We start from the raw sequence: 25,081 nt of genomic DNA on the forward strand, positions 1-25,081 counted from the left end.
GAGAGAATTTAAAGGAGGCCTAAATAATAAGAGTTATTGTGTTTATAGTATGGAAGATTTAATATTGTTAAGATTTAGGTTTTCCCCAAATATATAGATTTACTACAGTCCAAGTAAAAATTTCAGCAGGCTCCTTTGTGGAAACTGACAAGCTGTTTCAAAATTTATATGAAAGTAGAAAAGACTTTAGAATCTCCAAAACAATCTTGAAAAAGAAAAACAAATCTGGGTGAACATACAGTACCTGATTTAAAGACTTAACTAAAGCTATAATAATCAGTACAACATAGTAGTAAGTAAGGCTCAAGAGATTTATCAGTGGAACCCAAAAGAATCCAGAAATAGACTCACACCTATGCAGTCAGTCATTTGATTTTCGAATAAAGCACCAAGATAGTTTATTGAAGAAAAGATAATGTTTTCAACAAATGATGCTAGAAAGAAAAATTTGACTATTATCCTAACACACCATATGCAATAAATTAATATGAAATATGTCTTAGGCGTAAATGCAAGAGCAAAAAGAATAAAAACTTCTAGGAGAAAACATGGAAGAAAAATATTAGTAACCTTTTGACAAAGATTTCTAAAAATAAGATACAAAAATCATGAACTATAAAAGAAAAAATTGGTAAATTAGACCTCAAGACTGCAAAAGTAATGAAAAAGCAAGCTGGAGACTGTGAGAAATGTTTGTAAAATGTATCTGACAAAAGGCTTGTATTCGGAATACACTATAAGGAACTCAACAATAAGAAGGCAAACTAGTTAAAAATATGGGTGAAAGAGGAACAGACACTTTATCAAAGAGGAAATAGATGGTACATAAACACTTGAAAAGATGCTTAACATCATGATTTGATGGGGAAATGGAAATTAAAACCACAATGAGATACATTATTTATCTACTAGAATGGTTAAAATGAAAAAGACTGACCATAACAAGTGTTGCTAGAATTCACATAAATTGCTGGTGGGAATATATATAGGAGCACTTCTGCTCCTAGATATTTACCTAGGTATTATTACCCAAGAGAAATGAAAACATATGTCCACACAAAGACTCGGACTCAGATATTCATAGTAGCTTTATTCATAGTAGTCCCAAACTGTAAACAACCCAAATGCCTATCAGCTGATGAATGGATAAACAAATTGTAGTAAACCCATACAATGGAATATTATTTAGCAATAACAAGGATGAATTTCAGGAGCATTTTGCTTAGTAAAAGAAGCCAGACACAGAAGACTATATACTTTTGAGTCCATTTATATGAAATTCTAGAAAAGGCAAAAGTGTAATGACAGAAATTGAGTGGTTTTCCAGGATCCAGAGACTGACTATAAAGGACATGAGAGAAATGTTCTTTATCATGCTTATGATGGTGGTTACACCACGGTACATGGTCATTTAAGCACATTGACTTGCATACTTAAAATTTTTGTATTATATGTATTTCATACTTTAATAAAGCTCCCCCCTCTCTTCCCCAAATGAAATGGTCTCGAGCATCTTTCAAAACTGGCCAGTGACTTTTTCGGTTTGTTTTTTTATTTTTTAATATTGTTATAAACTCTTAGGTGTAAATATTTTATGTGTTTCATTTCATTATAGTTATCCTCATTGATGTTTTCATTGTCCCATCTTTGGTCTGCAACAGCTTATTCCATTTGATTCCTGAGTCCTTTTGACATGACCCTAGAATAGTCCTTGGTGGCTTCCACATGCTTTGTGATATACATGTTCCAAGTGCATCTTGTACATTTCTTGCCCAGACATGTAGCCATCTAGGAGTCCTGGTTCTTTGCATTGGAGAGTGGTATTAGAGATCACGATCTGGATAATAAATGGTGCTCCATGGCTGCTAGATAGTCTTTATCTTTAGGCCTTTCTTCTCATCCCGGTCTTCAGCTTTATTGAGGTATAACTGACAAAATTGTAAGATATTTAAAGTAAATTATGATAATTTAATGTAATCATACACTGTGAGAGAATTTCTCTTATCTAGTTAACACATCTGTCACCTCACATATTTATCTTTTTTCTTTTTTTCTTTTTGTTGAGAACTTTTAAGTTCTACTCTCTTAGCATATTTCAGTTATACGATACAATTTTATCAACTACAGTCACCATGTTTTACATTTAGGCCTTTTCATCAGACAGTTAGGATATTGATGTATGATATGATAAAATACAAATCGAGTTCAAACTGATGGTTTCAGTTTAAATCCAGAACTACAGATTTTTCTTAACTTTGTTTTTCTTACGTCCAAATTTCTTTTTGAACCAAGCCAAAATCTCAGTTCTCAATGACAAATATAATTAATGACTTCCTTTATCCCACACTACACAAACAACAGTTTCAGAATAATAATTCCAAAACTACCATCAGCAGTAAAGTGATTTAAAACAGTTTCAGTCTTTTTTTTTCTCTTTCAGTTATTTCCGTCTTACGGATAAATCCCATTAAGAATATACAAATTACTGTGCTTTGAAGTCGCTTTTAGAATATTTTCTTTCTGGTTAAGCCACTAATTGGATGCACATTTAGGCTCATTGATTAATTTTACATTTAATTTTGGAGAATCCCTTTTTAAAATTTAATTTCATTGCATAATTCATTTACAGAGTTCCAAAAACAAATCTACAAAACAAGGTATTGTTTAAAGAATTCTATCCATGTTCTTTCCAACCTACTTCCTCCCCCATATGTAATTTTTTAATTTTTTTATTCTTTTTAAAATATATAAGCATGTATTTTCTTATCTTTCCCTTTTTTTTAGTTAAATAGTAGCATTCTGTAAACATTTTTTTCTATCTTAGCAATATTCTGGAGACCATAGTGTAGCGGTAATAACAATATTTCTCAACATTTCTTATTACAGTCATCCCTCATTATTCATGGGGGATACATTCCAAGACCCCCCTGTGGATTCCTGAAACTGGGGATTGTACTGAACCCTAGATAGACTGTTTTTTCCTATACTACATACTTACCTATGATAAGGTTTAATTCATAAATTAGTTATAGTAAGAGATTAACAACAATAATAGAACAATTGTAACTATATTTGTAATCACAGTTATGTGATTTAATGCAATTTCCATTTTAACTAAGCACTTAACACATACTTTGGCCTAACTTTTGCAGTTTGAGGTGCAACAGCAAAACTAATGTGAATACCTTTATCCTTCACAATTTCGTGGATAGAAGATTCATTCATATCGTAGATTTTAGCAACCTCAGCATGCAGTTTTTTTTCTTATTAAGAACTTTCATCTTTCACTTAAAATAGGCACTTTATGGTTTCTCTTTGGCAGACCTGAATTGCCAGCATCACTACTCTTGCACATTGGGGCCATTATTAGGTAAAATAAGGGTTGCTTGATCACAATTACTGCTTGTAAACTGTTTGGTTTCTATTCCATGTTTTTCCTATTGAATGTTGGCCTTAATTTTTAGATTATATATTACTGATATTTACCCTTTGTGATATAAGTTGCTCCCTCCAACAAGTTTATCGTTTGTCTTTGAACTTAGCTCTGAACTTTGCTTTGAACTTTGTGTACCACTACAGGAGTTTGGGAAGAATGGGTGGGTAGAGGATTGGGTCATAAGATCCACAGTAGTTTTTATGGAGAGAGGCTTGATCATAATGGATAACTGGGAGGTTAGATTTCTGATGGTGGTTAATATAAACAGGAATATAAAGTGGAATGGATTTAGTCCATATCATTTTTAGTGGGTGTTGCAATTTTTTGTTAATATTTGTTAAGTAGAACCCTGGGGCCATCAGATGGTGAGCCAAGGTTTAACAAAAGACTGAAGGGAAAGTGGAATAGAGAGGGGTATTACTCACTGGTCCTGGAGAGGGTATGCTGGATGCCTCAAGGATACACATTGGGGGTGGGGGTGGGGGTGGAGATGGTCGTGGTCAGTGCAAGTTTCATACACAGAGTGAGCAGCAGGACCTGGGGCAGATGCCTTCCTTAGGGTCTGGGATGGAGGGCTTTGGGGTTCCTGGGCTAAGGCAGGATTGGTCAATTCAAACCAAAAAGAGTCGGGGGTGGGGTGTCGATAACCTCTAATGACAGTGGGGTCTTGATCTAAGGGACACAAAAGGGGAAGGATCTGGGAGGCAGGAGAGACTGTTCATCACAAGGAGTCTTGGGGGAATCGTATCAGGAACTTATATATTTACTTGTGACTCTGAGGGCTGTTATCTAGGGCATGAGCTTGCTGGAGGAGCTAGTGTCATTTCAAGCGCCCTCTAGGCCATTTAGCCACAGGAAATGGATGCCAAAGCAGCAATATTGAATAGTTTAGCTGAGCTCTCAACAGTGGGTTGGGAGCTTGGGGTTGACATAAGGTCCTAAAGATGTCATGCGATAAATTAGTTTAGGAGCTTTAATTAAGCAACTTAGAACCAACGGTTATAGTGTGCCTCTGATGTCGGTTGCTTGGTGGCTCCTTTAGTGGACCTCTGTGGATGGACTACTTAGGAGGAAATAATTCCCATCTGGCAGATAGGGATCTCTGCCATGGCTTCATAGGTGTCCTGAGACTATCATCTCATAGGTTCGATAAGTTTTTCGACTCAGGTTTTTCTGTTAAAAAAATTGAGTTATAACTCTGCCTTTCTATAGAATATATGTTTAATGAATGTTAACTTAAATAACTATTGGTCGTTCTTATTTCAGGCTACAGACAAGAGAAAAGCTTTAGAAGAGACCAAAGCCTACACAACCCAATCCCTAGCTAGTGTTGCTTATCAAATAAATGCCTTGGCCAACAATGTACTCCAATTGCTGGACATCCAAGCCTCTCAGCTTCGGAGAATGGAGTCTTCTATCAATCATATCTCACAGGTAACAGTTTGTAAAAGGCTTAAATTCACATTTAAGCAACTGGCAGCATATATCAAAGAAGTAGCCTGGATATATGGATTCCTTACTTCTTACTGACTAACTATAGTTATTATCACTGTCAGCTTTAGCTTTAAGTTCAGTAAACTTACTCTTCTTTTTTAATAAAATATGCACAATATAAATTTTACTATTCTAACCATTTTAAAGTGTGTAGTTCTTTGACATTAAGTATATTCATATTGTTGTGCAACCATTACCACTTATTCTGTTCTTCAAGACTTCTCTTGAAGTAAAATAAATTGCACATAATTAAAGCATATAGTTGTATGAAATTTGGTACATATATTATCCATGAGACCATCAACACATTCAAGGTAATGAATATCCTCTCAGAATTTTCTTGTTCTCCTTTGTTGTTGTTCTTTTCCATTCTGTATCCTCAGGCTTTCTGTCATTATGAATTAGTTTATATTTAGTCAAATTTAATATAAATGGAATCATATGGTATATACTATTTTGGGGGGAGATGTGAGGGTCTAGCTACTTTAACTCAGCACAATTTGGAGATTCATCCATGTTCTTTATAGAAATAGTTTACTCCTTTTTATTGCTGAGTACTATTCCATTATTCCACATTTTTATCTATCCATATGTTGATGGACCCCTAGACTATTTTCAGGTTTTGCCTATTGCAAATAAAACTATGAACATCTGTGTACAAGTATTTATATGGTCATGTGTTTTTATTTCTCTTGGATAAATTAATTACCTCTGAGTGGAATAAATAGGTCACATGGTAGATGTCTTTTATCTTTATAACCAAATTTATAGCCAAATTGTTTTCCAAAATGATTATACCATTTTACCTTTCCACCAGCACTATATGAGAGTTATAGTGGCTTCGCACTGGCTATGGTCAGTTTTTAATTTTAGCCGTTCTAATAGTAGGTGTATAGTAGTGTCTTATTGTGGTTTTAATATTCATTTCCCTGCTTATTAATGATTAGCATCTTTTCATGTGGTTTCTGTAGATTTCAATATCTAAGGCTTGCATATCTCTGTCAGATTTATTCCAAAGTATACTGTATTTTTGATGCTATTGGGTACTGGTTTTATAATCTCAACTTGATTGTTTATTTCTTATATGTACAGAGATATAGTTATTTATTTTATAACCTTGTTAAAGTCACTTAATAGTGATAGCATATTGTGTAGATTCCATTGGATTTTTTTGCATAGATCATGTTTATAAATAAAGATAGTTTCACTTCTTCCCTTTTCTATTTTTCTTTCTTTTTATTTTTGCCTTACTACACTAGGTTGAAGCCTCAAGACAATGTCGAATAGGAGTAGTGAAAGGACATTGCATTGCCTTGTTCCTGTTTTAGTGGAAAGCATTCAGTCTTTTACTATAAGCATTACTGTAGTCTATAGGTTTGTCAGAAATGTGCTTTATGAGGTTGAGGAAGTGGCCTTCCAGTGCTAGTTTGCTGAGAGTCCTTATGAGAAATGGATAACAGATTTGCCTGTTCTTTGTCTGTTGAAATGATCATATATATACTTTTGGCTTATTAATATGGTAAATTATATTTTTTCTTTTGTATTTTAAACTGGCCTTGCTTTCCTGGAATAAACTTCACTTGACCACAATATATTATTGATTTCATAGATTTTTAGACTTAATTTGCTAAAATTTTGTTAAGAACTTTTGCGTCTGTGCTCCTGAGAGTTATTGATTTATAGTTTTCTCATAATGTCTTTGTCTGGTTTTAGTGTCAGTGTAATGCTGGTCTTACCTAATATATTGGACAGTATTCCCTCTTCTTCCATTTTATGGGAAAGTGTATAGAATTGATATTTGTTCTCTTCTAAATGTTTGGTAGAATTCATCAGTGAAGCTGTCTGGATCTGGAGTTTTCTTGTTAGGGAGGTTTTTAACTATATATTTAATTACTTTAGTAGATACAGGGCTATTCTTTTTATCTGTTTCATCTTGAGTGAGCTTTGTGTTTTTCCAGGAATTTGGCCATTCTACCTAAGTGGTCATATTTATTTGCACAAATATATTTTTGATTTCGGTAATTGGTGTCCTCCGTTTTTTTAAAATACAAATAACATTTTAATGAAAAATAACTGCCATCTAAAAAAAATTGTGAGAATGGTATTTTTACATTTTAGCTTTTTAATATTTTGTTTAATAAAAGCTAGATTCTTATATTTGTTTCTGTATTCAATCTGTTAAGTTTTGTTGTTTTAGTCGAAGTGTATAAAGTAAGTCTGGCATACACAGATATATAGCAAAAAGGCAGGATCTCGATCCCAGGGGTCCCAGGAGCCACAAGTGGATAACCCTATAACATTATGGGGTATTATAGTTTAGTCTCTGTGATATGTGTTCCCAATATCATATATTGGCCATTATATTTAACATTTATAAAAATCTCAAATTTGTAATATGTCTGGAATTGTTTTTTTCTGGCTCTTTGTTATACAATTCTTGGTCCATGCTTACTGACTTTAGTGATATTTTTGGTGCTCTTATCCATAATATCTTGGGGCTTCTGCTAAACTCTACGGGCCTGTTGATATTTATTTTAGGTTTTCTTAATCAGTTTCTTAAAGATATTTTATGAATTTTAAGATTAAGCATGCTACTCTTTGGCACTCGTTATAGGCTGAGTTGTGTTTTCCCAGAAGTCCTAGATTCCAGTACCTCAGAATGTGACTGTATTTGGAAATAGGGTCTTTAAGTTAGAATGAGGTCAGTAGGTAGGGCCTAATCCAATATGCTTGGTGTCCTTATAAGAGGAGATTAGAACAATGACACAGAGAAAGAGGACCATGTGAAACAGAGAAGAGGGCCTATTACAAGCCAAGGAGGGAGTCTCAGAAACCAACCCTGCCAACATGTTGATCTTGGACTTCCAGCCTCCAGAATTGTGAGCAAGTTTCCGTTTTTTAAATTACCCCGTTACAGCAGCCTGTTGTAATGTTCTTGGTTAAGAATGCCTGAGGCACTCACCCAGCCATGTCGAGCCCCACAGTGAGCCCCACAGACCGCCCCACAGACCTTCCCTCCATCACCAGTGGGGCCAGTGTTGTGGTTGGACCTGCCCCCTGTGTGGTTCTTATGATGCAGGGTCATGTCTGCAAAGCCATTGGGGAACTTTGAAGAACAAGATTTGTTACTCACAGGTCTTGGAGGGTACATGGCATGCCTGAGGGCCACATGGCAGTGAGGCCTGGGGTAGAGAGAGAGGGAGGGAGCATGGATCTCAGGCTCTGCCTTTATGAGAGTCTGAGGGTGGGATCTCTTTATTTGGTGAATTTAATGGCTAAGAGTGGAAATTAAGGCACGGAAAGGGGAAAATAGTGTCACTCAAGCAATCAGTTATCTAGGATACACAGGGCTCTTAAAAGGGAAGCTTCATGAGTGTGGGCAGACTGGTTCTTTAGTCGTTTTTTAGTAGCTGTGTAATACAGCTGGCTATATCTTTATTTGAAATGGATGCTTCAGCAATCAAAAGCTTAATGTCATGCACTTAACACTGCACAGCCCTAGCAAACTAATCTAGCACTGTTGTGTCATCTGTTGGACTATCACTTTTATACTTTATGTCAGCTACTATAGATATAAACTGTTCTTCAGAACCTAAAATAATGGCAGAAAGACAAAATGCAGATTGTTTAGTGTCATTCACAGTGAGAAAGCATGGTAAGCTGAGTTAGTACCAAATGGCTAGGAACATTCTATAGCACTCACTAGATTGGCTGATTTACCATGAGAAAAATATATTAACTGCCCTATTTAGTATTCTAATGGATTTATTTACTCATCTAGTGTTTCTAAGAAGAACCATATGGTGCTAAACCAAGTAATGGCACCCAAAGGTATCCAGTTCCAAATCCCTGGAAATGTAAATGTTACTTTATACGACAAAATGGACTTTGAAGATGAAAATTTAAGATTTGAGATAGTAGGATTATCCTGGAGAGTATCCTGGATTATCCAGGTGTGCTGTAAATGTAATCACGAACTTCCTTATAAAAGGGAGGCAAAAGAGAATTTGACATAGAAGAGCAGAAATCCAAATGACAGAACAGAGATTAGAATGATCTGTTGAAAAGCCAAGGAATGCCAGTAGCCACCAGAAGCTGGAAGAAGCAAGAAGTAGATTCTCCCCTGAAACCTTTCAAGGGAGTCTGGCCCTTTTGATACCTTGATTTAGTCCTGTAAGGCTCAGTTTGGGTTTCTGGTCTCTAAAACTGTAGTAGAATAAATTTCTGTTGTTTTAGGTCACAAAGTGTATAGTATACAGCAACATTAGGAAACTAATACTCATGCTATAACAAATCAGTTCTAAATGTGGTATGCCTTTATATTTGCGTAAATCTTTGATATTGGTTCTTGTCATCTTCATGATATGGATTAAAAATGTATTTTTAAAAGAATATTATAAAATTATATATCTTCAAAATCCTGAGGAAAATGTGAAAAATTCTCCAAGTTTCTTGCCAAAGTTCTGTTATGGAATAGTATTTCTTATCTTTAACTGTGTTATTTTTTTAAGACTGATATCTGACCTAAACAGTTTCTAACTTTCCTTTTATTTTTCTTGAAAATGTCAAGGCCCGAAAATCAAATAATTTAGCGCAAATTTCCTCACCCCCTTTTTGGAGGGAGGACATTTTCTATTCAGCTTAAAGAAGCATTCTCACTTTAATTATAGTTGTTTAAAGGTAAATTTTAGAGGAACAAGCTATAGTAAAGATGTACTAACAATATAGATTCTTTGCTGAATGTGAATACATACTACAGAGCATATAAATGTTTATTTGGGGGAGTTGAGGGGCTAAACCTTGTCATAGCATTAAATCTTATCTTATTCTTCTCTAAAATAAAATTCTCTTACTGTATGAATAAACATTTATTTCAAAATTAGTTATTCTGCCAGAGATTCATAGCACCTAACACAATGCCTGGTGTTTTCATATTAGTTGATGGAACTTTGGAATTTTAATATGTTTTAGACATCTGAAAATTTTGAAGCTAGATAAAAATGCTCTAAGATGTAACAAAGATTTCTGGTATAGCTTTGGTCCTCTCTCCTTCCCTTTCTTCCTTTCTTATTATTAAAATACATGTATTAGCTAACATTATTTGTATCACTAAAGTATATATGTGTACATATTTACTTTAAATTCTGTTTCTTTTTTAACGTACTAATTTTGTCTCTAAGGTTGTTCATTACTGGTATGGTACTAGAACTTCATGCCATCAGACGACTTACGTATTTTGTTTATTTGAATAATTAATCACGTGTAAGGACCAGTAAACTGTGATTTGTGTGGGCTAAATCCAGTCTACCCCATACCCATTTTTGCAAATAAAGTTTTATTGGAATATAGCAATGTTCCTTTGTTTACATAGTGCTATGGCTGCTTTCACCACTACAGTGATAAATACTTGAGTAGTTATGACAGAGACCATATGGCCTGCAAAGCCTAAAATATTTACTCTCTGGCTTTGTCCAGAACGAGTTTGCTGACCCCTTTTGTAGTGTTTTGCAAACATTTATTTCAGAAATTAAAAAAAAAAAATTGTTCTTGGGATTTGACACCAATTTCTCCAACTACTTATAGTAGTTGGTTCTTAAGATAATTTTTCTGGAGGTTGATTAGCTGACATTCTGAAAAAGCCAGAAATAGTGAGGAATGGGATTTGTGCAGATTGCATGATGGTACAAATTCTGCAAGTTTATGGCTTCATTCCTTTGGTATCTTTAGCATATAGAGGTTAGTTTATGTAGGAAATGATAGAAGAAGCTCCGTTAGAGGTTTGGTATTCTGACACCAATCTGTATATAGCAGTATTGTTCTGATACTAGCCACCTGGAATCAAGATTGCTCTCACTTCAGATGCCAGTGGCAAGTTGGGTCCCCATTCTTTCTACACTCTTGACCATCCATCCGGTCACTAATTTGGGGGTTCCCACAACCGTCCTCAGATTTGACAATTTACTAGAATGACTCACAGAATTAAGAAAACATCCTCATTACAGTTTCATTTTAAAGGTGATATAGATCAGGACCAGTCAAATAAAGTGACACATAGGGCGAAGTCTGGGACAGCCCCAAACACAGAGTTTTCGTGCCCTTTTTCTGTGAAATCAGGGTATATCACCTTCCTAACACATCATTGTGTTCACCAATCAGAAGGCTCCACTGAACTTTGATGTCCAGAGTTTTTACCAAATGTAGTAGGTATGATTGATCAAATCGTTGGGCACGTGATTAAACTCAATCTCTCTCTCTCCTCTGCTGCCCAGAAGTTGGGCTGACTTAGAGCCTCAACAAAGGCTCTCTGGAGAGCAGCTAATAGCAGGCAAACTGAGAGGGAGTGGCTCTTAGTCTATGCTTGGAAAAAGGAAACAGCCTTGGTGGGTTTGCTGTTTTTATAGCCAGTTGACGCCATGCTAGACAACTAAAACTCTGATATAAAACTGCGTACTGCTTGATGAATAAGAGGGCAGAATCATGGTGACCACAACAACTAGAAAATGAGAAGACAAAGAGACCTGAAGAAAGAGTGCCGTAAGTTTACCCATATCATAGGCTGACCCCCAGTTGTGCATGTGTGGAACAAACTGTAGCACCTTAGTGAAGGCTAAAAGAACTGATTTCAGCCGCTGCCCAACTTAGAGGAGACAGTTTGGAGTTTAAGTCTAGCCAAATTAATGTCAGCATTTTTCAGAGGATGATAACAGGATTTAGTGTTTTTGCAGGGTATAATTTATCATGTACAGCAAGGGTCCCCAACCCCTGGGCCATGGTCTATGACCTGATAGGAACTGTGCCGTACAGCAGAAGGTAAATGGCAGGCAAGTGAGCGAAGCTTCATCTGTATTTGTAGCTGCTCCCCAGCACTAGCATCACTACCTCAGCAATCACCTCAGATTAGCAGGCATTAGATTCTCATTGGAGCACCAGTCCCTGATGCCAAAAAGGTTGGGGACAGCTGATGTACAGGCTATTTATAATTACTCGACCTGTGAAGAAATGGGAAAACATGACCAAAACTCAACATAAAAGGCATTCGAGATCAATCCTCAGATGATGTACATGTTAGATACATAACTATTTCTTTATACGATCAATCCTGAATTCAGGGATTTAAAACTTCATGGTTAAAGGGAAATTTAAGAAACTAGTTTCATTTATTATGTTAATATGGAGTGAAATGCATTCAAGTCTGAGGTAATGGCATTAGACAAAGACATGGATGACTTGTTGCAGGTGACTAGGATGTAGGGTGTAATGTTTGAAGTGGGGAATGTACCTGGAGCTTAGTTTGGAAGAATCTGAGATTCTAAATTAAAATTCATTTCCCTTTGGTTTGGTCACACTGATAAGATTGAATGATAGGTTGTGCTGTCTTAGTGGGGTAGAGGGTATCCTTTTGCTTTTTTTCTGCCTCTGCTACCTTCTTGGTGCTAGAACTGTAGCTCCTGAATCAGCAACATGCTGAGAAGAAAAAGTACCAGTCTTCCTGAAGTTTAGACTAAACCAGCTTTTAGTTTTGTCCTAATTAATAGTATAATAAGGGACTGTTCTCATCTTAGAGTAACGACTACCATTGTCAAAAAGGGACTTTGGAACTCTCCTTATAGCTTGATTATAAATAGCTCATGTGGGAGTCTCTTTCAGATCATGTTTTTTTTGGTTATCGAAGCCATTCACCAGGCTACCACTTGAACCTCCTAATCGGTTTCTGAGTCTTCACAGTAGAATGACTAATCTTGTTTCAAAGCCTCGAAATGGTTTTTTCCTTCCGATATTTAAACCTCAAATTCTTTAGCATGGTACAAAAAGCTCTCTGACTTGGTCTCCCAGCTTTCATTGCATTCTTGCCATACCTAGCTTCTTGAACTGTTCTAAACATAGTATGTAAATTTGTGTCTCTTTGCTTTTCCATAATCTATTTTTCTTACTTGGAATTAACTTTGTCCTGTCTCTGTTCTGCTTAACACAAGGACCATCTGAAGTCTCCATTGATTAGCTCAGGGAAGAATTACTGGCTCTGTCTTTGTGCTGTGCCACCTAACTTGTTCCTACTTTGTCAATGACTTGAGGTATGTGTCTCCCCTTCCTCACTTTTTAAAGGTAAAAGCATATTTAAGTCATCTCTTCATCCTTAAAACATAGTAACTGGCACTTAAGTGGTTTGAGAAGTGTTTGTTGAAGGGTAAGGCAGTGTGGTATGGCATACTTTGGAGTCACAAAGACCTGAGTTTGTTCAGATTACAGAACACACGAAACTTCAGTTTTCTCATATGCAAAATTGGGACATTAGTGCTAACCTTAGAAATAAAAATACTTGCATGTAAAGCACTTAGCCTAATACCTGAATATAAAATGTTGGCATTATTAGTCATCATATTTTTCATACATTTGGCATTATTTGCCATCATATTTTTCATACATTCTCTTCTATTTACCCTCTCTTGCACTCTTCCTTCCAATTAACATGCAAGCATGTTTGGTTTTTTTCCATCTTAAATAAAGCTTTTTTTTTTTTTTTTTTAACCATACCCTTTGAGATACTAAATTTTCTCTCTTGAGAATTCACAACCCAAGTTCTCGTATCTCTCATCTTGTGGAGTCTTCATCTAATCATATGTGTGCCTCAGCCCATTGAGATTTGATTTTCTTTTTCCACTCCATGGATGTTGCTTTTGCAAAGAAGAGCAATGATATGTTTGTTTTAAATCTAATAGCATAATTTTTTTTACCTCATTCGTGTTACTTTTACTTGTAGCATATAACAAATTTGTAATTATGTTTTCTTGTATGTTTACTTATTTAATGCATGTGTCTTCTGTTGGAGGTAAGTTTAACGATGACAGGAACCTCATATGTTTTGTGCATCCCTATATTCCTCCTGTTTCCCATAGGGCCTGGAAAGAAATAGGTCCTTGAATCTTTGAATTATCAATGTAGCACTTTTGAAAATCTGTAGTCCTTTGCAAATCGGACAAAATGTCAATATTGTTTTGAGGAAGTTCTCCAGTTAAAAATATAATGAATGTACCCTAGGGTAAAATTTAAATTACCCGTAATTTGGTTCATAATCTTAATAGATTACTTAATATGGTCACTAACAATATTTTTGCCTATTCCCTGAAAAAGTCAAAGTGTGGAGAATTTTTTTTAAAAAAGGTTGAAGTCTATTAGAAGTTGCAATTAGGTATTACCAATGTTTGCATTCTTCTCCACACTCTCACTCTTTCTTGCAGTTCTTGTGAAATGACCAGACAAGAGCTTTTTATCAAGAAATAAGAGAGAGAAGGACTTCTACCATATTAAAAAACAATCACTGTGCACATTATTTTATTAAAAACCTACACCTACCTCTATCATAAGATGTGTTACTCCTTGAATTTTGCCTTCAGGATAGAGGTTAGATTGTTAGCATGGTGTTAATGCAAGCATGATCTTGTCTCCTTGCTTCTCTGGCTTCATTCCTTTCCTTTTCTTGCTTCATATTCTGTGCTTCAAACGTCTTAATTAACCCACTGTTCTAGCAGTGTAACTTTTTAGTGGCTAGTTTCCTTGCTTGGAATGTCTGTCTACCCTGTTTCCTCTGCCTGGCTAACTCCTGCTCATTCTTTAGACTTCAGCTTAATTGTCCCTGTTCAGGGAAGTGGAAACCTTTTCCTTGGTCCCAGAAGGCCAGGTTCGATCTTGCCATGTACTTCTCTGCGTACTCTTACATGACAGATAACTTTTGTTTGATCTTCCTGATCTGCTCCCCCGCCGCCACCCCCTCCCCCCAGGCCCCCCAATGGTCGATACTCTGGGAGGCTTACCTGTATGGATTATGTCCATGGGCATCTGTGACTTCTGGTTTCAGATTGATTGCCGCCAGTGTGGAACACAGGCAGATCAAAAATAGTAAGGAAGTTAAGCTCAGAATGTTTATTTCTTTGGTTTCTTCCCTGTGGGTTGGCTGTGTCCCAAGACAAGTCAGTACTCCCCTTAAGGTAGCCTTCTCTATGTGACTTTCTCTTCTGAGTTCCAGTAGTCTCTGCTGCCCCATATCTTTTTGGATTTATAAATACTACTGCTGCTAACAGAAGTTCCTGTACCTTGTTGTGTTCCTTCTCCCTCACCAATCCTTTGGGTTAGTTTCTTTGTATATAAATGTTCTTTGAATTATTCTAATTGAAATATTTCATTAGTTTCTGATTGAAAGTCTGGCTGATATGATCCAACATACATTATTTCTGATATTGCCTTCTCTGTCTTCAGCAGTTGCCTGTTTTTGCCTTTGTCCTCACTTAGGTAAACAGGAGGCTCAGTTGAAGCTGAAAAGCAACTCCTTCCACTTTAGACAGGACAATGCTGCTTTTGTTTATATTATATATTGCGATTTTATGTAAGAGTGGATTGATCGAAATTAGGATTGAACAACAACAGAAAGGTTTGAAAATCAGTGAATGCAAGGAAAAAAAAATCTTTAAAATTTTTAAATGACCATTAAGGTTCATTAAAGGCCTGGCATCTGCCTTTATTTTTAACCTCGCCCCACACTACTAACCCTCTTGGACTTTTAAATTGCAGGGATTTAATAATACCGTCTGCCATGTCAGTGTCCTGGAATGCATTGTTATAGACCTGTTTCACCTAGCTAACTCTCTCATTTATCCTTGAGATCCTGCTCTAAATTTTATTTAAGGGTAATTTTTCCCTAATGCCCCTTTCTGTCCTGCCTCCCACCTGCATGCTTATTTTTACGGTTCTCTATTAACTGTTTTTATAGCATTCTATCGTTTCATAGCATTTATTATTAGAATTATATTGTTACTTGTCCTATTATTCAATATCTGCCTTCCATAGGGGTCAGTTGTGATTGTTGCTATATTCCCAGTGCCTACCATGCATGTATCCATTTATTCAACAAATGAAAGGAAGTTAGAGTAAAGGGTCACAGAAGCTCTTTAGAGTGTGGTTCAGAAAATTTAAGGCCATTAGAATTTTCAGTTTCGAGTGGGGTCATCCCTTTTTAATTTCAGGTGATGAGAAAAATCAGTATATTCTCTTTTTAGATAAATCTTATTTGATTTTATTCTTCTATAGATTAATGGAACATTGATCACTAAATATCTGAATCAGTGAACTAAAAAATAAAGTCCTATTCTCATTTTTATAACTAAGTAATAAAGATGACTTAAAACATTTTTTGGGGGTGCAATTTTAAACTTATAGAAAAGTTGCACGTACAGGAGACAAATTTTTGTTTTGAACTGTTTAAGAATAACTTGGTTATGATGCCCCATCGTCCGTGGATACTTTGATGTGTATTTTCTAGGCAGAAGTACATTATGTTATGCATAACTATAACAATCATCAAAATCAAATAATTAACATTAATACATTGCTACCAGCTATTCTTCACATTTTGTTTAAATTTACCAGTTGTTCCAAAAGTGTTATAGGTAAAGGATCCAGTTCAGATTCATTCAGTTATCACGTCTCCTAAGCCGCCTTCAATCTGTAAGAGGTAGTTGCTCAGTCTTCCCCTGACTTTACTTGACCTTGACACTTTTGAATATTATAGGCCAGTTAATTTGTAGAATGTCAACATGGGCATGCTTAATGCTTCTCACAATTACATTAGGTGATAAAGATGACTTTGGAGACAGTAATAGTTTCCTATTTAAAAATCACTCTCATTGTCTTAATTTTTAAAGGAAAGCCTTTGTTGTTTCCATTTTAAGTCTTTTACTAAATGTTTTTAGTTTAGGGCTTGTAAATTCATAATAATCTTTAAAGACAGAGGACACCTTTAGAGAACCTGACATATCTATCATGGCATAACATCCCTACAAATATTTTGTAAGAGGTTAACAGAATTTACTGTCATAGGAATTTCTATTTCAACTACTCAGGATGAATTTATTTTGCTATATTTTGTCATTACGATTATTTCTGACTCAAAAATTCTTCAGCTTCAGTGGTACTTGAGAATTTCTGAGACATAATTAAGTATATTTAATTATGGCAGAAGTTATTTCTAAAATAATCTTGGTTAAAAACAAATTGTACACATTTTAGTTCAGTTTTAGCTCTGGAATAATTTGAAAATTCAAATGAAGGCAGTCAGAATCACTGTTCTAAGCTTATTTTTAGATTTTTTTTCTTTTAGCTGGTTTCCTTTCTAGCCACCTGCAGTTTTGTGTGCAGTCAAACTGTCCCCCCCACCAAGCTTGGCATGTAAGTAGCTTCTCTAAGGCTTTGGTATGTTCTTTTTAAAGAGCAAAGTGTAAATTAAAAAACCTTCATTGAGTACTTAAATTTATTTAAAAATACTTTAAGTAAAAATATAGCATTATTACAGAATAAAGGACTCTACCTCTAGGAATCCCTTTTGATTGTAGTTTATTTTGTCTAGATATTATTAATATACTATAAATTAATATATAGAATGTATCTTTTCCATTTTTTACTTTCAGATTTTTCCTGTTTTTAAAGATTTGTATCACTAAGCATAACTGGATTTTTAAAAAAGTATATCTTTTAACTGGGGCATTTATTGCATTTATACTTATTATAGTTATTGATATATTTGGATTCAAATGAACCACCATTATTTTGTACTTTTTATTTATGTCATCTGTTTCTTTTCTGTCCTTCTGGATTAACATTCTGTTTTGTATTAACATTCTTTGGAGACCTTATTGTGTGTGTGCACGCATGTATGTGCATGTGTATGTTTGCTGCCTCTTGCTCATGGTGAATTGTTTCCTTATGTGTTTTACAAATTTTGATTGTGAGCTCATCTTAAGATCTCATTTTTGAGATCTCTGTACAGTCTGAGGGGAATACCATTGATAAGATAAACTGAAGGTATATTTTCAGACAGTTTTATTCTGCCAAGTGTTCTAGTGATAACCATCAATTTAGGAGTATTTCGAGTTTAGAACCTGAAAATTTCATGGGAACATGTTATACTTTCTAGGACAAGTGCTGACCCCCCCCCCCGCATATGTGTGTGTGTGTGTGTGTGTGTGTGTGTGTGTGTGTGTCAGTTTTTAGCTGCTATAACAAATTACCACAAACTTACTGAATAAAAAACCCACAGTGTTACTATGTTATAGTTCCTAAGGTCAGAAGTGTGAAATGGGTTTCACTGAGTCAAAATTAAGATGTTGCCAGGGCTCTGTTCCTTCTGGACATTCTATGGAAGAATCTATTCTTTTGCCTTTTTTCAGCTTCTAGAGGCTTCCTGCATTTCTTGGCTGGTGGCCTCTTCCTCCATCCTCTAGCCAGAAATGGCCAGTTGACTCTTTTTCACTTGGCATCACTCTGATTAGCACTAATTGCTGGCTTCCTTTTCCCTTATGAAGACCCTTGTGATTACATGAACCCACTTCAATTATCTTAGATAATCTTCCCATTCAGGATCCTTAATCACGTCCACAAAGGCCCATGTGCCATATCAGTTCAACTTTCCCACCTTCAACAGGTTTCTAAGGACTTATATTTTGTTCCCATTTGGCATAAAAGTCCAGTCTCCTTCGTTAGTAGCCAGCAGGCCCCTAGAGAGTGGCTTCTTTCATGTTTTCTTCTCTGGGTTTAAGTCCTCCCTTTTTATACTCTCCCTGGATTTTCTTTACTCTCTTTAACATTGGACTGTGAACAGGTGGCTTGTAGTGGGGGAGTTTTCAGGTTATCTCATCTGCCATATTGCCCTAGTTGATATTCCTTACGTTAACAAGGCATTAATGAGTTTTAATAAGACATAGAATCTGACATTTTTATTTTCCTATTATACTTTAATTTAAAATGCTTTTAATTTAGCCTCAAAAAACCTCAACGAATCTCATCTTTGTAAAAGCTTGTCTGTTAACTGTGCTTAAAATCAGTTTCTCTATTTGAACATTCTATCAACAAACTATCTTTTTTTCTTTAATCTGATACAGTCTGTCCTGGTTTACTCTGATTTCTGCTGCTCAACCAGACCAAGAATCTCTCTTACCACTTCCTGCCTCCTTTCTTGACTGTCTGGTTAGGTGGTTCTCTTTCAATTAATATTTTTATTTTCTGTTTTTCTGTCTTATTTGAGCTAAAGGCATATAGATATTATTCTATACCCAACTGTTATCATTGAGCTTTATCTCACAATTTCTTTTGCTGCTTCCATTCAGTAATATGTGAATCTGGTTAAAAGCCAGTCACATACTACATAAGGGATTATAATGAAAAGTCAAGTTCTGTATCACTGCTTTCTATACTTTGTCTTGCCCTCTAGAGCACTTATATAGTGCGTACTGTGTATCAGGCTTTTTACACACGTGAACACCTATGAATTAATTCATCTTTAGAACAACCACATCTTACAGATGAAGAAGTTGATCCACAAAGAAGTTATATAACTTGTCAGGATCATACAGCTATTAAATGGCATTATTTGAACCAGGCAGTCTGATTTTCTTATCAGTATGCTGTACTGCCCTTAGTTTTAGACTAAAATTATATTCTCAGACTTTTAAAAGCAATAGTCCATTTCTTCTGGCTTCCCTTGTTGTTACTGAGTGATCTTTGTCTCTGATTCTAGATCCTTTTTGTATAATGTGTTTTTCTCCCTGGAAACCTTTGGAATTCTCTGTAGCTGTGGTGTTTTGAAATTTTACCAGGATTTAACTTGTTATTAGGGTCTTTTAAAAATAGACTCTGCTGGCACTTGGTGGGCCTTTTCAATCTGGAGTTATGCTACTATATTTTGGGAATATAGTGTTATTTGTTTGGTAATTTATTTTCCTCTATATTCTGTTTTTGTTTATTTTTTTCGTAGATGTTCTGTTCAGATATTCGACCTTTAGTATTAATGTTTTAGTATGGTTTTCCTTTTCTAGTTTCCATCTCTTTGGGAGACTTACCAAGCTTTCTTTTTTACAAGCTGAATTCTTATTTATTAATGGGTTATCTTTTATTCCTCAGTATATAATATAAAAATTTTTTTTTAAAGTATTTCTCTAGTCTGTGCAAAACTTTTTTTTCCCCTTCTAGTCCTTTTTTTGTTTTATTTTTTTAGGTCCCTCCCTACCCCCTTAATGAAATGTTGCCTCAAATAACCTGGTGATCCTTGGCTGTCTGTGTCTAAGAATGAGGAACTAAAATGCTTAAAAAGGAAATTATGTGACAGAGACTGTTACTTGGTGGTGGTGGCGGGGGGATGATTGGGCTTTGAGCAGTGGTGCCCCAGACTTTCAGTATGAAGGAGTTATTCTTGTGCCATACTATTTTGCAGTGGAGAATTTTCTAATTTCCGTCATGAGAACTGCATTCATGAGGGAATGCTGGTATTCTTAGACCATGGTGAATGGAAAGACTGGAAACTCCACTGTTGAGTGTATAGACACTCACTTAATTCTCCAGCTTTTTAACTCTGTTCCTCACTTTTAAAGAAAAGTAGTTTTAATGGGATAAATTCACATACTAGACCATTCACCCACTTAGAGTGTACAATTCAGTGGCTTTTGATATCTTCACAGAGTTATGCATCTGTCACCACAAGCAATTTTGGAACATTCTCATTACCTCAAAAAGAAAATTATCAAACCTTTGCTATTAATCCCTTTGCTATTAATCCCCAATCCTTGTATCCTCTTCCTGCCCAACTCTAAGTAACTAGTATTTGACTTTCTCTCTATATAGATTTGTCTGTTCTGGATATTTCATATTAATACAACATGTGGTCCTTTGTGATGTCTTCTTTCACTTAACATGATGTTTTCAAGGTTCATCTGTGTTGTAGTATGTATTAGTACTCTTTCCTTTTTATTGCCAAATTATATTTATTTTATAGATATATCACATTTTACTTAATTATTTATCAGTTAATGAACATTTAGATTGTTTTCACTTTTGGGCTATTATGAATAATGGTGCTGTGAACACTTGTTTACCAGTTCTGCATAGACATATGTTTTCAGTTATATTGGTTATATACTTAGGAGTGGAATCTCTGAATCACAGGGTAACTCTTTTTAACCATTCAAGGAACTGCCAGCTGTTTTCCAGAGCGGCTGTACCATTTTACATTTTCACCAGCAGTGTATGAGGATTTCACTTTCTCTACATCCTCCAAAACACTATTTATTTTTTTTATTAGCCATCCTAGTGGATGTCAAGTAGTATCTTATTGTAGTCTTGATTCTTTTCCTCACTTTTGTAGTCTGTAGAACCTGTTGCTTCCAAATTCTGAGCCTCTCAAAGGTTATTTTTTTTTCTTTTAAAATATGTATTGAAATATCTTTTACTATATTGTATTAGTTTCAGGTGTACAGCATAGTGATTCGACATTTATATCTCTTCTGAAATCATCATCAGGATAAGGCTAGTAATTATCTGTCATCATACAGTTATTACAGTATTCTTGACTATATTTTCTATGCAGTATATTATATCTATGTGACTTCTTTATTTCATAACTGGAAGTTTTTACCTCTTAATTCTCTTCACCTATTTGGCCCATTCCCCTACTCCCCTATATTTTTCTTTTAGGATAAATTGCCTTGCAGTCTCAGGCATTTTGGGTTCTAGCTTCTGTTCTGATAAGTTAATATCCCCAAATGTGGTCCTTACTTATAAGAAAAATTATAGGACCAAAAATATTCCTCTGATGAATGCGAAAGAAATGAGACTCAGAATGGGCTACTATTGAGTACAATCCAAATCTTTTCAAAGTATTGGATATGACTCTTCTGATAATAGTGATTTGCACTCCTTGTTACATGTTTCATGTAGCTAGGGCATCTTAAATGAACTAAGTAACAATTCTTAATTCTAAGATTGCTTATAAAAGTTGTATTATTGGCTATAAGCTTTAACTTGTTTAGTATCATCTAGTAAACTCAGGGTTAAACACTTGAATATAGATTGGAGAAACAGAATAATAATATTAATAATAATAATAAAACCTATTTATTTTGTTCTTTCTGCATGTAAGACACTGTTAAAAATCCTTTATATATATTAATTCTAATTCTTGTAATTGTATGAGGTTGATATAATTCTTTTTTAAATCTTATCTGTATGGTTAGAAAACCAAGGGCATGACTTGCCCAAGGTCACACAGCTAGTAAATAGTAGGGTCTGCTTTTAAATCTATGCAGTCTGGTTTTTGACCTGTGCTCTTAGTAATTAGACTATAATGCCTGACATTTCTACAGAATTTTAAATATATTTTTAAGAAGGGAGAGATACTCTTCCTTCTTAAATATTAAACATTAAAACAAAAGTTAATTCTTAGTAAGGAGTAGTAGTTGGGTAATAAGTTCAAATTCATGATCTGATGTTCAGAATATAAACTGTGCTCTAATGTTCTCTTAATTACCTTAGATTCTAGTTTGGATGGAAAATGATTATCACTAAATTGAGCACAAAAAATATTTTTTTGAAGTAGATATATAATTACCATGTGGAGTGTTCTGTAGTATGTCTTATATTCTTAAGCAAGAAGAGACAAAAATGTCATTGGGTGATACTAAAAAATTGGGAATGGGCCAAAGTGTTAGTGACAGATCCAGTTTTTCCCAGGATAAAATATTTCAGAATAATTCTGATCCAGGTGTTTTGTATTGTGTTTTTCAACCAAAGTCTTATTTTGTAACTCATCGTTTCTAAATAGATCTGTTTTATAGTGTGTATATATAGGTCATTCTGAATTAAGTTAGCTTCACAGTTGATTGGGACCTTGTTTCAAGCTTATTGAACAAAGCTCTGTAACTCAGAATTTTGGGCATAGGGCCATTTCCAGAGCCTGGTCCAAATAAGCAGTAACAGACAAAGATTGTCTCTTTCTTGGCTGAAGACTTTCTCTGTTTGGCTTGCTTGTCTCAGTACTCTTTTACATTTTTTCTACCCATTTTATACCCCTTTCCTATTTCTGTTTAGGGCAGAAGTGTGTCGATTTTCATTCTGTAGTTATTATTTCAGCAAACATTGATTGTGCTTTTTACTTATAGATAGGGTTCTTTGCTTGGCACTTATAATGCCTTCCCTGTGTTGACAGAGGTAGTTATGAGGATCGCTGGCCTTCCAGTATGGTATTGCAGAAATTATGTGAAGTATTAAGTAGTTTTGCTATGTCATATTTTTTCCCTGCCTGCCTTTCTGTCTTCCGATAATTAGAGAAGCTTTTTCTGCAGAATCTTTGAAAGAAGAATGTCCCCAACCCCCACCCCAAACTGGTAAGGAAAAAGAAAGAACATAATTAAAATAACGTTTCTGCACAGTAGTTTTAAATAATCATATCTTAAAAAGATAATTAAAAATCTTGCCTACTTAAGAAAGTTTATCCTTTTAATTCAACATTTGTTTTAAAAAATGTTTTTCTTAATAGGATAATATTTGGAATATTTTAATCATTTCTTTAGAACCTTTGCTTTCCACAAAATTTATTCAGTTTCTAATCTCATAAATGACCTACTTGGCCTTTTAAAAAGAAATTGTGAGATTTCATTTTTCAGTTTCCTTAGTCTTTCTTTAATAACTCATAATAAGAGTAGAATTCAGCTTATTTTTATTCACACTATTTAAAATTTTCTCTAATCTCTGAGCAGGTGTTGTATTTTCATGCCTTTTTGCCTTTGCTTATGTTGTTCCCTCTGCTTGAATTAATTTTTCTTTGGCCCCCACCCCCCTCCTCCTTTTTGGCATGCCAAATGTGGTTGGCTAAAATGAGGTTTCTTTTATGGAGTCTTTTGATGCTGCTCCAGGAATATTAATCATTTTTTCTCTGTGCTCTATTTGTACTTTGTGTGCAGTTAAAGACTTTTGAAAAATTATACTTAATACATTCAAAAGGATAAATATAGTGTGTTATAAAATTCGTAATAATAAAACAAACATCTGTGTATCCACCACCAAAGTTAACTAAATTCTCTTTCTTCTACCTATATGTTTCAATCCATCCACCCAAAAGAATGTTTATTATTTCTTTGCCTTTTCGAAAAGTTTGTTAGATATATGTGTAGGCGTAAACAATTGTTGTTTAGTTTTGTTTGTATTTAATAAAACATTCATTTTATATGTAGTCTAGTATGGCATACTTTCTTTAATTCAGCATTAAGTAAGATTTATCGGTATTTCATATATAGTTCACTCAGAGTAATTCATTTATTCTCATCAATGTATAGTATTTTAATTATAAATATGCCACTTATTTGCATTTACATTTAATGGATCTGGAATTGTTTTTCCCCTTCTATGATGTGAGGTGGGGATCCATTTTCAGTGTTTTTATTTAGATGGCAAACAAGTTGTGCTATTTGAATAATGCATTCTTTCCCACTGTATCATCACAATAAGATACCAGGTTTGTTTCTGAGTTCTCTCTTCTGTTGAATTGATCTATTAACCCTGTGTTAAGAACCCTACTGTCTTATTCACTATGGCTTTATAATAAATCTCAGTGGGAAGTCCCCTGCTTCCTTTCTAATTTTTTTTAAACCATGTTTTGGTCATTCTTTCTCCTTTGCCCTTCCATATCTATTTTGAAACTATGAAAAAATTTTCAGGAGTTTTTATTTGGAAGCATTGAAGCTGTAGATCTGTTTGGGAAGATTTGGCATCATTGGATATATGATATCCTACACTGGATAGGATTAGGGGAATGGGAGAGAGATGTATGGTTGTGAGTAGGTGTGTGTGGTGGGGGGGATGTTGTACCTGGCTTTGAAGGCCACATAATTACTTCAAGTTAATATTGTCAAACTCCCATTTCATTGTTTCCTTATTTCTTCCCTTATTTATAGTTGGATGGAGATATAATTTCTTATGGTTTTATTCGGGGTGTTCTGATCATTTTTGGAGGTAGAATGTTTCTGTTGATTATCTTATGTTCCTCATTGCCACTGTTCTGTCTCACAACTCTTTATGTTACTTGTACTTGTCATATTGAGTCTGTCAGCAGAGTTTTCTAGTTGTGTTATATTAGCTCTAGATTATGCCTTTTATATTACCCAGATTCAAAAGCCTTGTTTGCTCTTTATTAGAATACTGCAGCTATTTATTTGTTATTAGTCCATGCAGTACAAGTTCATTTTCTGTGCTGAAGTGCAATATAAAATATTAATAAAATTCAAAAAAATTTAAATGTGAAGACTTTCCTCAAATTAAAAAATTTTATGAACCATTGCATAA

General features: G+C 34.8%; 1 protein-coding gene across 10 annotated transcripts in view; it reads left to right on the forward strand.

Annotated features, from left to right (window-relative positions):
* Window positions 1-25,081, forward strand: part of ABI1 (abl interactor 1) — an 89,491-nt gene that overhangs the window by 34,881 nt on the left and 29,529 nt on the right. For 9 of the 10 annotated variants that reach the window (XM_011371003.2, XM_011371006.2, XM_011371004.2 and 6 more), the window contains exon 2: window positions 4,703-4,870. The exons of the other annotated variant lie outside the window; for it this stretch is intronic. In XM_011371003.2, the coding sequence (XP_011369305.1) occupies window positions 4,703-4,870 (168 nt within the window). The remainder of the gene's footprint in view (window positions 1-4,702; window positions 4,871-25,081) is intronic. 10 annotated transcript variants of the gene reach the window in all.

The sequence above is a fragment of the Pteropus vampyrus genome, unplaced genomic scaffold, assembly GCF_000151845.1.
Source record: "Pteropus vampyrus isolate Shadow unplaced genomic scaffold, Pvam_2.0 Scaffold180, whole genome shotgun sequence".
In the NCBI taxonomy this organism is placed as follows: Eukaryota; Metazoa; Chordata; class Mammalia; order Chiroptera; family Pteropodidae; genus Pteropus; species Pteropus vampyrus.